The sequence below is a fragment of the Podarcis vaucheri genome (genome assembly GCF_965113315.1).
Source record: "Podarcis vaucheri genome assembly, chromosome: 18".
In the NCBI taxonomy this organism is placed as follows: domain Eukaryota; kingdom Metazoa; phylum Chordata; class Lepidosauria; order Squamata; family Lacertidae; genus Podarcis; species Podarcis vaucheri.
The window spans coordinates 1,044,800-1,061,273 of NC_138756.1; the positions used below are offsets into that span (position 1 = coordinate 1,044,800).

General features: G+C 46.9%; 1 protein-coding gene across 4 annotated transcripts in view; it reads left to right on the plus strand.

The window, feature by feature from the left end:
- The first annotated feature begins 5,336 nt into the window (after nucleotides 1–5,336).
- The window catches only part of SLC5A5 (solute carrier family 5 member 5), a 219,473-nt gene continuing 208,335 nt past the window's right edge, over nucleotides 5,337–16,474 (plus strand). For 2 of the 4 annotated variants that reach the window (XR_014215281.1, XM_082206975.1), the window contains exon 1: nucleotides 7,819–9,619. Coding sequence is in view for 2 of the 4 variants with exons in the window: in XM_082206975.1 (XP_082063101.1) it covers nucleotides 9,248–9,619 (372 nt within the window). In the remaining 2 variants the exon portion in view is untranslated. Of the gene's footprint in view, nucleotides 6,132–6,802; nucleotides 6,878–7,818; nucleotides 9,620–16,474 lie in introns of those variants that run through there. The other 2 variants (XM_082206977.1, XM_082206976.1) reach the window with 2 other exon arrangements.

Below are 16,474 nucleotides of genomic sequence, written 5' to 3' on the forward strand. Positions count from 1 at the left end.
GATGGGATTGAAATCACAGGGTTGCGGGTTTGAACCCCACCTTGGGCAAAGAAATCCTGCATTGCAGGGGGTTGGACTAGATGACCCCTGGTGTCCTTGTCAGATGCATGATTCTATGTCTATGTCTGAGGGACAACAAAAACCACCCAGGAAGCTTCAGAAAAGGGGGGGGGGGTCAGAACCTGAGACCGAGCCCTGGGTTAATCCGCAACATGGATGTACATGCCCCAAGAATGTGAAATCACACGTTTCCCATTGTGTAAAAACATAATATTGCTTTAAAAACAGTTGGTGCAGCACTCGCAGTTCAGAGTTGGTGCCCTGGCATGCCCTGCTCTCTCCTGCTTGACTTAGCGGGATCTCCGCCTTTTGGCCCTGCTGACCCAGATTGAGCAGGGCTTTCACATCGCTGAATCTGGGGATGCTTCTTTGTGCCACATCCGCTTTGCCCCTGGGCAGAGGAGAGAGGGTGATGCTGCATCTGTCTTCAGCTTTTGGACAGGCTCCCCAATCTTCAGATTACAAATTGCAAAAGCAGGAAACCCGATAGGACTCTGCCCCCAGGGAGCCTACAGTGTGATGCAATTGCTGGGAGGAAGCAAGGAGGCGACGAAGAGGCAGGACTTGGGAGCAAGAGGGCTGAGGACCCAGCTGAAGTTTCATGGGATTTGGGAGTTGTAGTGCAGGGCTGAGTTTGTGAAGAGGTAATCCTGGAGGATAATAATAATAATAATAATAATATGCCTCCCATCTGATGGGGGAGTAGGGAAGCTGCCTTACGCAGAGCCACACCATTGGCAGATTGGTGGCTGTGGAGAGAACTGGATTCATAGAATCGTAGAAGTGGAAAGGAACCTGAGGGTCATCTAGTCCAACCCCCTGCAAGGCAGGAATCGAACCTGCAACCTTGGCATTATCAGCACCACACTCTCACCAACTGAGTTATCCAGGCTTTGAGATGCCATGTCCTTTGCTAATCTTTTTCATATGCAGGTAACGAAAGGTCTCTGGCTTGGAACGCCCACGCCCCTCACACCACCTCCTTGGCATCAGGTCACTATGCCCTTGATCGCTTCTCATCTCCTGCCGGGGCGAACCTCGGCTTTCCATGCAAAACAATCAGATCTTTCTCCCAGCGTCTGCAGGCAGGGGCAAAGTTTTGGGCACAGCAAACTCCCCTCCCTGCCTTCATGCCTCTTTTTCTCTTTTCGGACTGGAGATATTAAAAGCTATTGAAAGAGGGTGCCAACAGACGGGTGCAAAGCCCTTTGCTCACAGAGCATCCCAGAATGGGTGGTAATTTGCCCACCACCGCTAAAATGAAAATTTAAAATTCTTCTTCTTCTTCTTCTTCTTCTTCTTCTTCTTCATCATCATCATCCTGCATTGCAGGGAAAGGTCGTTCCAGAACATGGAAAAGAATAAACTGTTGGAATCTACGATGTCCACGATATGCATGAAAAGAAAATCAGCTAGCTATGGCAATTGTGATTAATCTTTGAATTGTTTTTGTAGATGAATGAAAGAGGATATTGCAAGACATTTAGTGAAGAGGAAGATTTGTCAAAGCCAGCTTGTCAACATCCTTCTTAAATTGTGGAACCCAGAAATGGACACAGTATTCCAGGTAGGGGCTGACCAAGGCAGAATAGAGCGGCACTATGACTTCCCTTGATCTGGACACTAGAATTCTGTGGATGCAGCCTAGAATAGCATTAGCATTTTTTGGTGCTGCATCAGACTGTTGACTCATGTCAAGTTTGCGGTCTACTAAGATCCCGAAAAGCTTTTCACATGTAATGTTAGTAAGCCAGGTGTCCCCGTCCTATATTGGTGCATCTGGTTCTTCCTGCCTAAGTGCAGAACCGTACATTTGTCCCCATTGAAACATACCCTCCAAGATTTCTCCAGTGGAAATTGGGACGTCCTATTCCATAATAATAATAATAATAATAATAATAATAATGTATTATTTATACCCCACCCATCTGACTGGGATGCAGCAGCCACTCTGGACGGCTTCCAGCATACATAAAAACATAATAAAAGATTGAAAAATTACCCTATCCAGGACTGCCTTCTGGTGTCTTCTATAGGTTACTCATCTCCTTGGCTCGGGGGCTGCAGAACTCCAGACCCTCCAACATTTCTCCAATGAAAATAGGGACACCATAAGGAAAAGCGGGACATTCCAGGATCAAATCAGAAACTGGGACAGCTCCTTTTGGGGTTGGACTAGATGACCATTGGGGGCCCATCCAACTCTACAATGATTTGATTTTGTAAATCTGGGACTGTCCTGGAAAACAGGGCCACTTGGAGGGACAGCTGAAATTCATTTTGTTAGTTTTGGCCCAGTTCTCCAATCTGTTATGGCCATAGAATCATACACTGGTATTTGGCCACTGGGCTAGATCACAGAATCATGGAAGAGTTGGGAGGGACCCCGAGGGTCATCTAGTCCAACCCTCTGCAATGCAGGAATCTTTCACCCAGTGGGGCTCGAACCCACAACCCTGAGATTAAGAGTCTCCTGCTCTACTGACTGAGCTGTCCAGGCCCTTTGGGTCTCATCCAGCAGCCAGGCACTTCTTGGGTTCTTCTGCTTCTTTATCATAGCAAAATCTCGAGCAATGAAAGACATCCACCATAAGGAATGTGGGGTTCTCAGTCTCCCCGCTGCCTCTGACACCCTGATCTTTCTTGCGGGGTTAAAAGTATTTCCTTGCGAGGCGGGCGCACCCTGTGTGTAAGGGCCCCCCATGGCTTTCCCACCCACCCGGCCTGGATTATGGATTATGCAAGCGCTATTGATCTTGGCACCTGGGGAACAAAGGTGCACAGAGTGATGCAGCAGAAAGGAGGGAGATGCGTTTATTCTCTAGGGTGTGGAAGGGAAAGATGATTAAGAGACGGGAAACTCTCAGGGAGAAGGAGGAAATGTTTCTTCATGGCGACTGAGGGAAAATGAAAAGAACATTTAGTTCAGAGGTCGTCCACAAGCCCTAGGCATGACGCGTCAACATTTGCTTTCTCATGAGGACTAGCGACATGGGGATTAAAAGAGAGAGAGAACATTTACTTCGGTAGACAGAGGAAAGTCCGCAGACCCTGATCAATGACTCAGCGACATTTGCTTTCTCATGAGGACTAGCGTCAGGATGTGGTTCATTACATCATGGCCATAAGTTATATCAGACCAAAGGCCTTTCTAGTAAATGATGCTCAATTTCGTATGTGGCTGCCGAGACCATATAACACCGGTCCTGAAAGACCTTCTCTGTACACCCTGTGGAAAGCCCTCCCGTCAGATGTCAAGGAGATAAACAACTATCTGACTTTTAGAAGACATCTGAAGGCAGCCCTGTTTAGGGAAGCTTTTAATGTCTGATGTTTTATCACTATCATCATCATCACCATCATCATCATATGCGGAAGGACAAGCCTGTCAGTTTCAAGGACTCTCAGTTCCACGTTTTCCCAACCCTCCATTTTGTTTGCCAGATTTTTGGGAAATGTTTGCTCCATATTTTTAAAGTCCTTGTGAAAATCCATCAGAATTCCAGCCTGCCTTTCTCCTAATAAGCACCTTCCTGCAAGCCCATATGCAATGCATTCCTGTATGTTATTTTTGCAGATACCTACCTGCATTTTTAAATGCACATTTTCCCCTAATCTACACATTTCTTTGGCTGCAGAGATTCATTGCAAAAATTCGGAGATGCACAATTTTTTTCCTGAAGGATAGAGAAGTTTTTGGTTGGCGTGTTGTTTTGGAGAGGGCCATGAATCCCGACTTCTTCTCCATCCTCCGCATCCTCTGCTCCACCAGGCTGATGCTCTTCCTTCAGATTCTACCTGCAGGGTGGGAGAGATCCTGCCATTCAAGCCCTTCCCCAAGTGCCCTGTTGCATGAAACCAGCATCCTTCCTTCGCCACCTGCTGTTCCTGAACGGGAAAAGCAGGCTGCTCAAAGGGCAGGTTGCGCATGGCATCATGGAATCATAGAACTGTAGAGTTGGAAAGGACCCCAGGGGCCATCTAGTCCAACCTCCTTGCAATCCTGGAACCTCCCTCTGCTTAAAAACCTCCCAGAAGGAGAGTCCGCCACCTTCCATCCCGTGGTCAAACAGCCCTTTCTGTCAGAAAGTTCTTCCTGATGTTGAGTTAAAAACTCCTCTCTTGTCACTTGAAGCCATGGGTTCGAGTCCTACCTTCCAGAGCAGGAGAAAAGCAGTTTGCTCCATCTTCCCTGTGACAGCCCTTGAGCTATTGGAAGATGGCTCTCCTGCCTCCTCTCAGTCTCCTCTTTCCCAGGCTAAACTTCCCCAGCTGCTGCAACTGTTCTTGGACACATAATAATTGTGAGCATTCATTCTATCACATTCGGCTGCTTGTACTGAGTTTTTGTCTCTGTGTGATGAAGGTTGTTGGGTCAAGCTAACCATGCTGTCAGGGGGCTTCGGCTGTTGTCTTTTGGGGCTGTATATATAACAAAGGAGCCACAACAGGGTGACACCATCCTCTTTCATTTGTGCTGATTTCAGTTTGTTGGTTAGCTTTTCCAGCAGGGCTGTTTCTGATTTCTGTTTGCTTGTTAGAGTATAAAGGAAAAAGGCACAAAAATATCTTTTCCCCACCCCAAATGAAAACTTGAATCTAAATATCTTATCAAAGGAAAAGAGGGAAGAAAAAGAGTAAGAAAGAGGGAAGAGAAAGAAAGAAAGGGTAAAAAGGAATACCGAGGTTGCAGGTTCGATTCCTGTAAGGGACAGCTGCCTATTCCTGCATTGCAGGGGGTTGGACTGGATGACCCTCAGGGTCCCTTCCTACTTAGATTCTGTGGATTATGTCCCCCTCTAGTAGGGTTGTTTCTCATACAGTCTTGTACCAGTGGCCCATGTTCACTCCTGACAGGTCTCTCCAATGTCTAGTTATGACACTCCTATCTGCAAGTAGCTTATGATTTTTTTTTTTGTAATGTTAGTGTGCATTGTCATCTTGAAAAATATTTAGTAGGGCCGGTTCTGGAGAGGCTCCTAATACATGCTTAGTTGTTTTGCAGATTTCTCCTCAGAATGAGGTTCAAAAGCATTGGATTTCTGAGCTGAGGCATCCAGAACTACACACAATATTCCTTACTCTCCATATACTCATTGTATGGAAATTGACAACAGCAAAAATGGATTCTAGGCTGCCCAGTGGTGGCCAAGAGACTGATATGGATGAATTGGAATAATAATAATAATAATAATAATAATAATAATAATAATAATAATAATTATTATTTTTATTTATACCCCGCACTTCCCGGTTCTGAAAACCAGGCTCAGGGTGGCTAACAACAAATTTAAACCACTTAATTGATGCAACAAAAAACAGTATAAAATGTGAATAACAATAAATGCAGAATTCAAAAATCAGTTTAGGGGGAAAATCCATCAAATAAACATTAGATGTTTATTTAGCCAGGGTTAGCTGGCTAAATTAGTCCTATTTGGGCCAGTGAGGAGACCAGGGGAGAATTAGCTCTGGGGTCTCAGAGCGGGTAATGTTCATAAAAAGGGGAGAGGGAGGGAAGGAAGGGGAATAAAATATCAGGCTAAGTTCAAATTGAAAGCCAGGTGGAATAGCTCTGACTTACAGGCCCTGCGGAAGGAGGTTAAATCCTGCAGGGCCCTGGTCTCATGGGACAGAGCATTCCTCCAGGTCAGAGCCACCACTGAGAAGGCCCTGGCTTTGGTGGAGGATAGTCTGACTTCCTTAGGGCCCGGGACCTCTAAACTATGGTTATTCATGGACCTTAAGGTCCTCTGTGGGGCAGACCAGGAGAGGCAGTCCCGTAAATACGAGGGCCCTATTCCTTCATCAATGGCTCAACAACATGACAATACTGGCAGCGTATGAATGGACTTCTTATAGAGGCAGACTTCATTTGGATAAATACCATGATGTTGGGAATGAGTTTTACACAGAATATATTAGATTACTGACAATTATTGCAGAGGTTGGCTGGCCATCTTTCCTGGAAGTTTGAGCTAAGATTCCTGTATTGCAGGGTTGGACTGGATGACTCTCGGGCTCCCTTTCAGCTGTACAGATAATAAGAATATACACACCTGCATATTCAGGTATGTTAATGTAACAGCCTTTTTTCTTTTCTTTTCCAATCTCATTGTTTAAAAAAGCCCTCAAGTGACCTGGTCCCTTCCAGTGATTATAAGTGATAAGTGTGCCAAATCCCATGCATGCAACTTGACCGCGTGGGCCTTGCAGCAATTGGGGAATTTTCCAGCCCGTGTCTATGATGACACATTTCTCTCCACAAACTTTCTGTTTTGTTTTGTTGGGGCTGTTTGAGTAAGGAAGGGATTTCGAAGAGAGGCAGGCACACAATTCAGCAGCCGCGGGCAAGACGTCATGTGAGAGTAGGGCTGGCATATTTCAAAATATGAAAATCCAGACAAAAAGTTGGCAAAGTTGTTGTTGAGCAACCCTAGACTTACTGTTCTTACTGATTTGGGGCCTTTTTGCAGGTTATTCAGGTGGCAGGGAATGAAAGGGCAGGTGCTGGGAGAGCAACAGCCAGTAGCCCCCAAGGGACCCCCAAGGGTCATCTAGCTGAACCCTCTGCAAGGAAGGGATGTGTTTGCATTTTTTTTTATAAAAAAAAATAGAGTACAATATTTATTTGCAGGTGACTGGGTCCTTTCTGACAGATGCAAGAAGGCTTGCAGTGCGTGCAGAAGGAAAAGAGAAATTTCCTGGTTGCACAATAACACGACTCAGAGATGTGGGGCTTTTTTCTCTTGCTGGTTATGCGGGTATGGGGAGTGCAGAGAGCTGGCCTTCTTCTGAACTCCCTCATTTCCTGAAGGTGTGTGTGCCTAAGAGATGCCAGTGGGCTGGCAGGCGATGGGTGATAGGAGATGCCCCATGGAAATGCCCCTAAGGAACCATAAGGAATCAAGATAGACTGCCTCTGGTGCTGGAGGTTTCATAAAGGCACAAGCCAATGGGGGCCCATCTGGCCCACAAGCAGGATTCAAACACGAGACCAGCCTCTGATAGACCTCTCCTCCATGAATTTATTGAATCCTCTGCTGAAGCCGTCAGGGTTGGTGGAATGTGTTCATAATCCCCCCCCCCCATAGACTATTTGTTTATTGGTAAGTGACTTTCTCAATGTTTTGCGACATCATTTCACTTGAGGCAGATCTAAACCATACATTTGAAGTTCATACATCATTACCATGGGAACTGCAGTTTTCCCTCTCACAGAGCTGCAATGCCCAGCTTGCTTAACACACTACAGTTCCCAGGATTCGAGAATCCTGTGCTTCAAATATCCCTGCATTGCAGGGGGTTGGATTAGGTGACCCTTTGAGATCCCTTCCGTCGACAAATGCCAGCTCCCTCAGTCTGAAAAGTGAGATGAGTGCCGCACCCCATACTTGAATTTGCCTGGACTTAACTATCTAGGGGTCCTTTACCTTACAATTCTATGATTTTATGAAATTTGCTTTCAATGTTAGGTGTTAGTTAGGACACAGTTCTCCCTAACAAACTCATCTTTCTCTCTTCTGCGAATTTCATTTGCAAATAGGTAACTCTGCTTTCAAATGCCTTTAAAATGAAAATTCTACCCCATACCTGCAACTGAGCAGCTTTGCTTGTTGCTTCTATAGGATATTTTGTGTTTTTATATATGCTGCAAGCCACCCAGAGTGGCTGGGGAAATCCACCCAGATGGGTGGAATATAAATTTAAAGAGAAAGGAAATAGCCGGTGTTCAGCCCTTGTAAACAGCGTCTGACTGTCTGAGAAAAGAGCTCAAAAACTCTTTTTGTGTCCGGATTTTCACTTTTTGAAATATGGCCGTCATGGATGCTTGACAGATGTCAAGGTTGGAAGGACCCCGGGGGGTCATCTAGTCCAGCCCTCTTGCAGGGCAGGAATCTCAGCTCAAGCACGCTTGACAGACCCAACCTTTGCTTAAAAACCTCTCGGCAAGCATTCCATTTTCCAATATTCTGATCATTTCTACTTTTAGATAAGTATTTTTATTTGTTTCCTTTATTTAGGGGGTGGCCAGCTGCCCCCTGCCTACGCCCATGACCTCGCCCTCTGGAAGACTTCCTCTTGCAGAAACCCCAGGTTATTTTTGCGCCCGGGCTTCCTGATCTCAGGGCTAAAAGGGCGCAGAGAAAAAGAGAGGGGGGAGAGAAAGAGAGGGAACTTGGAGCCAGAATTGCACATGCCTGGGTCCTTCTTTCCACCAAACAGATCACCTTTGATAAAGAAGAAAGGGATTGGGGGTGGGGGTGGGAAAGGGTGACGCCTCCCTCTCTCATCGCTGGCTTCATAAAAGTCCTCGCAGGTGGCTGCAAGGAAGCTCTGCGAACAGCTGATCTCGCCTTTGCAACCCGGGCAATTCCTCTCTTGGCTTCCCCTTTTGCTTCTTCTAAGCCGAATTTCTCTTTTTCCTCTCACCTCGGGATCTCAACCTCTTCGCTGAACCTCACAGGACAAATCGCTCGCTTTCTCCCTTTTTATCCACCTGGCTCCTTTGCTCGTCTATTCATTCATTTCCTTTTGAACTGTTGCTATCACCTAAACCAGATTTTCGTTTTTTCAAGAGACAGTGGCAGAGAGGATAGAGTAGACTCTATAATTGCAAGATATAGGTTATCTTCTTATTTGATTCCTACTTTACAGACACCAATTCTGGTGGGGCTGTGTGTGTGTGTGTGTGTGTGTGTGTGTGTGTGTCTTTGCTGACTTTTTATCCCTGAGAGATTTTGGGGGGTTTTATTTTCCTGGCTTGATTCCTTCGCCCTTCCTTGGGGGGGGGGCTCTCCTTCTGCTTTCCACACTTTTTTTGTTTCTGTTTAAATAAAACCTTTGCTCCTTTCTTCCTCGCCTGCAAACTTTTTGCTATTCCAATGTATCACATCTTGTGGTTAAGTTGTTTGCTATCCAGGCACCTCCAAATCTTGTAAATAGTAATTTGTGGAGACTTTCTCTCTCTCTCTCTTTCTCTCTCCATCCCTCCCCCCTCTCTTTCACCCCACTTCCTGTACTGAGCAGAGTTGGACCTTTACTCCCTTCTCCCCAAGGACTGAAGCTCATTTCTCTTCCCTCTGCTGTTGTCCTTCCAACCCTCCAAGTCCTCCTCCTTTTTCTTTCTCCGCTGGACCCACCAAGGGTTGCTCTCTCCATCTGCTGGTCCTCTCAGCTGCCCAAAATGGCGCTAGGAGGTGGTTTAGAGGTCTTCCGAGCAGAGATGCTCACCTTCAGTTTATGGGATTATGGGGTCTTTGCCTTGATGCTCCTCATCTCCACCAGCATCGGCCTCTTCTATGCCCTCTCCAAAGGAGGCCAGAAGACTTCTGAGGACTTCTTCACAGGCGGGCGGCAGATGTCGGCCATCCCGGTGGGGCTCTCCCTGTCCGCCAGCTTCATGTCGGCCATCCAGGTTCTGGGGGTCCCAGCCGAGGCCTATCGCTATGGGGTGAAGTTCCTGTGGATGTGCTTGGGGCAGCTGCTGAACACACTCCTGACCGCTTACCTCTTCCTGCCGGTCTTCTACCGCCTCGGCCTCACCAGCACCTACGAGGTGAGCTCATTGCTTGGTTTGCTTTATTGCAATTCTTTTAAAAAATGTATTTATCAGTTTTTTAGTTTTACAATTTTTTTGCAGCAAATCACAGTGCATAAAATACCATGAAGCATACAAAACCATGTAAAAGGATCAAACATATTATGCATTTTAGTTATCCTTTCCCACTGCATGTTCCAATCAATCTGTGTTCTTTTCTTTTTCAATCTTCTCGGTTAGGTTGGACACTGCTGAATTTACTCTAAACCTAGTAACGTCTTAATCCGTTCAAAATATTTTTTTTAGATATTCCAGAAAACTTTTCCAGTCTTGCTTAAAGACTCTTTCTTCCTGATCTCTTGATTGCTTCGTTGCATTTCTGTCCCAAGATAAATTGACGCACATGGTGGTTCTTCCACTCCTGATTTAGTGAGGTAGGGCAGGCTGAGAGGCAGAGGCTGCCCCCCAAGGTTGCTTCCACTGAGCTCCATGGTCGAGTGAGACCTCTTCCTAGCTCAGTCAGTAGAGCAGGAGCCTCAGGATTGCAGGTTCAAGTCCCATGTTGGGCAAAAGGTTCCTGCATTGCAGTGGGTTGGGCTAGATGACCCCTGGGGCCCCTTCCAACTCTATAAGTCTAGAATTCTATGACTTGAGCCCAGGTCTCTTCCAGCTCCTGGTCCTCATTTAATCCCCACAACAACCCTGTGTGAGGTAGGCCAGGGCCCGCAAGGTCACGCCTAGTGGACTTCATGGCTGAGTGGGAGGACTTGAGCTCTTCCAGGTCTTAGATTGTGCTGTGATTCCTGCACTGCAGCCGGCTGGGCTAGGAGGACCCTTGGAGCAATTTATGATTCTATGATCCATGGAAGGTTTTTAAACAGGGCTCCTTCCAACTAGGAGATATCTATGAGAGTTTGGACAGGCATCTGTGAGTGATTCTTGGCAGGGAGTTGCCAGACTCCTGCTTGTGGGCTTCCCATCGGGGCAGGAGGAAGGGCTGGACGGGCCCCTTTGGCAGGTCCAGCTGCTGCCCGGCTCCTATGTCCCTAAGGAACCTCCCAGGCCAGAGGCAATCTCTCTGGATTCCTAGGTTCTATGGGGTATTTGGCCCCTGTGAGAACAGGGGGCTGGGCTCTGTCCAATTCTGCAGACTGGAGAGGTGAAGCGTTTATTGTGGTTTGACCATGTGAAGCACCTTGAGACTTCCTCCCTGACATCTCCACCATCCAGGGATCCCTGGATCTGGACTGTTTTCACTCACTGATACCCCATCCTGTAGAATTTTATCAGTTATATTTCATCTGCACAATTGGAACAAATTTCTGGAACCAAAATGCCTTTTCTGTGCAGCCTGAGCAAAATCGGTGAACAATGCAATAGTGAATTGTTGTTGCATGTCTTCACTCCCCCCCCCCCGCCCTGCTCAGAGTTGAGAAGAATATTCTTACATTATGAATGGTCCATGTCTCCGGTATAGAGGCTAATATATATGCAGACTGTTCCTGGATCAAGTGACTTTCCTTTAAGTTATCACAGCTCTTAACCCAGCAGTTCAGGGTCGTCCTCGGAACTAGTCAGATGTTTAACTGAGAATCAAGCACTGTCAGCCCATCATTTGACAAAATAAGATTTTAGAGCCGTCTTGCCCCAAAATGGCAACTAGACATTCCATTTTGGTTACTGCAACCTCAGTTTAGGGGGCTTAACTGGCTGCTGCTCTGCGGCTGAGAGAAGGAGCTCTGTGCAAACTTTAGCTGCTTTGCACCCAGCCTTCCAGCAGCAAAGTGACCTCAGGATAAGCCGAGGTCAGTCCTTTTGCACAGCACTAATCTTTGCACCGTCTCCTGTGGACCTTGTGGTTTTGTTTGGGTGCTTGTCACTTTGGCACAGTTAAAAACATGCCAGATGATTTGTGTTGCCTGCTCAAAACAACCTGAAACAAAACAGAGTAAGAGGCAAGGCTGTCCATCACCTTGACCCTAACACTGGGTGATCCTCGCACTCGCATCCCACTTGCGGGTTTCCCATAACAGGAGGCTGGACTAGGTGGACCATTTGCCTGATCCAGGAGGGGCCTTTTTATGTTCATAAGGGCATTAGGAACACAGGAAGCTGCCTTAGAATCATAGCATTGGAAGGGGCCTGAGGGTCATCTAGTCCAACCCCGTACAATGTAGGAATCTCGGCTAAAGCATCCATGACAGGTGGCCACCCAACCTCTGCTTAAAAAAGGAGGAGTGTCCTGAGGGAGACAGTTCCATTGTTGAACAGCTCTCACTGTCAGAAAGTTCTTCCTGATGTTTAGTTGGAATCTCCTTTTTTTGTAACTTGAAGCCATTGGTTTGGCACCTACCCTCCAGAGCAGGAGAAAACAAGCTTGTTCCCTCTTCCATGTGACAGCCCTTCAGATATTGGAAGATGGCTCCTGTCTCCCTTCAGTCTCCTCTTCACCTGGCTAAACATACCCAGCTCCTTCAGCCATTCCTCATAAGGCCTGATCATCTTGGCTGCCCTCCTTTGCACATGTTCTAATTTGCCGATGTCCTTCTTAAATTGTGGTGCCCAGAATTGGACACAATATCCCAGGTGTGGTCTGACCAAGGCAGAATAGTGGAAATACAAATCTCCAGGATCTGGACACAAGGCTTCATGGAAGATGAACCCCTTGGGCCAAGCTATTGCTTTGGATGCGTGTTGCAAGAGCTGAGCTGCCCATGAAGCTGAGCTTTGCAAAAGGTTGGCCACAAACCCAACTCCCTCAACCATTCCTCATCAGGCTTGGCTTCCAGACCCTTGATTATCTCAGCTGCCCTCCTCTGCACAGCTTCCAGCTTAAATTGCGGAGGGTATTCTAGTGTTCCCTGAGTTCTCGTGTGAGGACAGAGGAAGAAAAATGCTCCTCTGCTCACGATCTCCAGGCCCAGCTTGGTTTTACAAACCCACGTGACCACATGCATGTTTCCAGTGCACATGCCCGTGCGCTGCAGAGGCCTCTCCCGAACCAGATGGCAGGATAAGGGTGTTTTCCTAGCGTATCTTGAGACTCCCAAAACAAACCACCTCTTGACTTTTGAATCAACCCTGTCTGAGCACCCTCTTGCAGAGCAAACATATCCAGACCAGCTGGATAAGAGATTTTGGCAGCAGAGGCAGCCTTGTTCTCACTCCGGGAATGTTGGCCAGGAATGTGCCAACCTGTGTAAAATTTACAAAGCAAACGTAGCCCATTGGAGCTCTCTCCTCAGTTAGGTTCCTCGTGCTTCTGATCTAAAATCCCGTTTTTGCATCAATTTGCTATTTTCTTTTTTTTTTAACCCTACCACTGCATGCAATTTTACTAATACTTTAGAGCAGATTTCTCCCAATAAACACATTTTTGCTATCCCTTTTAGAATCATAGACTTGTAGAGACATGGGTCTTGAACCTGCAACCTTGAGATTAAGGCTCTCATGCTCTACCTGCAGAGCTATCAGAATACATTTTTCTACGTTATATTCACCCATGAATTCATGTGGCACAGTGGGTCTGGCTGTTCACCCGAAGGCTGGTGGTGCATTGAAGGGGGTTGGACTGAATGACCTCTGGGGGTCCCTTCCCTTCCACCCTACCATTCTAGGATTCTGTGATATAGCAAAGGTGTGACTAGGTGTAATGTAGCTTCCTGTGTTCCAGCTAAGTACAAAACCTCCAACATTTCTCTGATGAAAACAGGCATGTCCTGTTAAATAATAATAACCATAACAATAATACCATAATAATTAATTTTATTATTTATACCCCACCATTTATATCACAGGCACTCTGGGCAGCTTCCAACATATATAAAACATAATGAAACATTACACATTAAAAAAAGCTTCCCTATCCAGGGCTGTGTTCAGATGTTGTCCAAAGGTTGCCTAGTGACTTATCTCTTTGGCTCGGGAGTTGCATAACTCCAGACCCCCCAACATTTCTCCAGAGAAAATAGGGACGTCCTAAACAGTGGCGGAGTTTCATGCTCCGGCACCGGGGGGCGGAGAGCAGGCAGGGTGGGGCTGGTGCGCGTCCCAGGGGCATGGCGCCCAGCGTGGGCGGGGGGAGCAGCCGCGATGGCAACCCCCCCACCGGGATTGCGCTGCCGGGGGCGGTGCACTCCCCCCCCCACTCCTCTTCCTCCGCCACTGGTCCTAAAGGAAAGCAGGACATTTCGGGATCAAATCAGAAATCAGGCCAGCTTCTGTAAAACAGGGAGTTTCCCTGCAAAAAGGGACACTTGGAGGTCTGAAAGTACACAGTGGATTACATATAGAGGAATGTTGCATATACAGGATTATATTGTTTGCCTCGGAGACGTTTGATGCTGTCAGGCAGATCAACAAATGACTCAAGGAGTGAACCTCGGGTCTGAGTCACCTGTTGACTGATTTCAGATTTAATCCTCTGCATCTAGACTAGATCCCTGGGATCACATTGCGGTGTCCCAAAGCCCTGAAGTCATCTTGTTTGCATTGCATAGCAGCTTGCAGTTAGCTGGGATTATTACTATTTTTAAAGAAATTGGGCTTTAGGAACTGCCAGTCTTGCAAAGTGGTTTGGATTGTGAAAGAGAAGGGCTGAGAGTTTGCCTACCTGTCACGCAACACAAGAACTTGTAGCCAACGGAAACTGAGGTCAGATAAATGAAGAAACCGTCTGCACACAGCACGTAGATGAACTGTGGAACTCCCTGCCACAGGGGGAGTGAGGGATTCCAAACTGGATGGCTTTAAACTGTGCCTTTTTCCCTAAAAATAATGCTTAGGGGTATTCTCATTTTCCTACTCATACTGAAATACTGCCCCTCAATGAGGACAGGAAAATTGGCTTCCAGGTGGAGAAATCAAAACTAGAAACAGAACTGTTAGAACCCAATGCTAAGAATCTGTCAAGAATGTATAACTTGTTGCTGAAATGGAATACACAAGATGAAACAGTTAAATCAGCTATGATTAAGTGGGCACAGTACATTGGTCATAACATTATGTTTGCTGACTGGGAACAGTTGTGGAACACCGGTATTAAATTCACGGCATGTAATGCCTTAAAGGAAAATATTATGAAAATGATCTATAGGTGGTACATGACCCCAGTCAAGCTAGCAAAAATCTACCATTTGCCTGATAATAAGTGTTGGAAATGTAAAGAAACTGAAGGTACTTTTTATCACCTTTGGTCGACGTGCCCGAAGATTAAGGCTTTCTGGGAAATGATATATAATGAAATGAAAAAAGGTACTTAAATGTACTTTCCCTAAGAAACCAGAGGCCTTTCTCTTGGGCATTGTCAGCCAATTGATGCCAAAGAAAGACAGAACCTTTTTATGTATGCAACAACAGCAGCAAGAATACTTATTGCAAAGTATTGGAAGACACAAGATCTACCCACCCTGGAAGAATGGCAGATGAAGGTGATAGACTACATGGGACTGGCTGAAATGACTGGCAGAATCTGAGACCAGGGGAAATGGGGATGCAGAAAGGGGAGGTATGGGGAAGTCGGTGAAGTAAGGTTTAAGAAAAAAGGATTCAAAATTATACATGTTTGTTTATGTGTTTGTTTGTTTGTTTGTATTGTGTAATGTTTGTGTTTATAAAAATTGTGAAAAACCAATAAAAATTTTATATATAAAAAAATGAAATACTGCCCCTGAATGAGGCCAAACTTAGATTCACAAAATGTTTGGCGGTATGCGTACCTGTTTGGAGTCCGCCATGCTTCTGAGTTCCAGCTGCTGGAAACCGCAGGAGGGGAGAGATGCTCTTGCATCCTGCTTGCGGGTTCCCTGTGGGGCACCTGGGGCACCACTGTGAGGACAGGGTGCTGGGCAGCCAGGCTTTTCTCGTGCTCTTGTGGAGCCTCCAGGCCCAGAGGCAGTCTATCTTGATTCCCAGGTTCTATGGGGTCTTTGGCCACTGTGGGGACAGGGTGAAGGACTAGATGGGCCCCTTGGACCTGGGTTCTCACATGGAGCCCAGGCAGCCAGGCCTCACCTGACGCAAAAGCCCCCATCACGGATTGGATGCTTTTGCTTGCCTGGCTGGGCAGGGAGCCAAGAAGCACCACCAAGGGCTTTCAAAGAGGCAGAGAGCCATGTAGCTCTGGAGTGAAGGTGTCTCAGGTGGGTTGAGGAAGCCAGCCGTGGAGGGATGAGGTGCGCATTTGCGTATGGTAGTGCCGCAGATGAGCCGATGTGGAAGCTTGGTTCCACAAGGAGCTCTCAAGGACATCACAGCAACCTGGAAGCTGCCTCATGATCCAGGTGCACCTGTAAGAACATCAGAGGAACCCCTCTTGGGTCAGGCCAAAACCGCAGACCTTTGAGCTAGAGGTGAGAGAAGGCTCAGGGGCAAAGTCCCCATCCCTGCACTTCTTGACCTCCTGGAAATCATCAGAGATGGGGTGAAAGGCGAAACACACACACACACACACGGGTGTCTCTGTGTGTTTGCAAAATCAATAAACAAAACGTGTGTGTGTGTTTTGGAACAAGGGAGGCAGTCAGCTGAGATGCTGCTGGGAACGAAGTCTGCTTACTATCTTTGGCAGGGAATGGCTGAGCTGAAAGAATGATGGAAACAGCTGGAATCCTGCCATAGAATCATAGGATTGTAGAGCTGAAAGGAACCCTGGGGTCATCTAGCCCAACCCCACTCAAATCCATGACTTGAGATTTGGAGTCTCTCGTGCTCTACTGAATGGGCTGCCCGAGCCAGACCACTAGGCACATCTAACCTAGTGGTGCCCACACTGACTGGCAGCCGCTCTCAAGAGTTTCAGGACAGGAGTCTTTCCCAGCCTTCCCTGGAGGGGCCCTTTAGGACTGAATCGGGGACCTTCTGCTTGCAAGGATG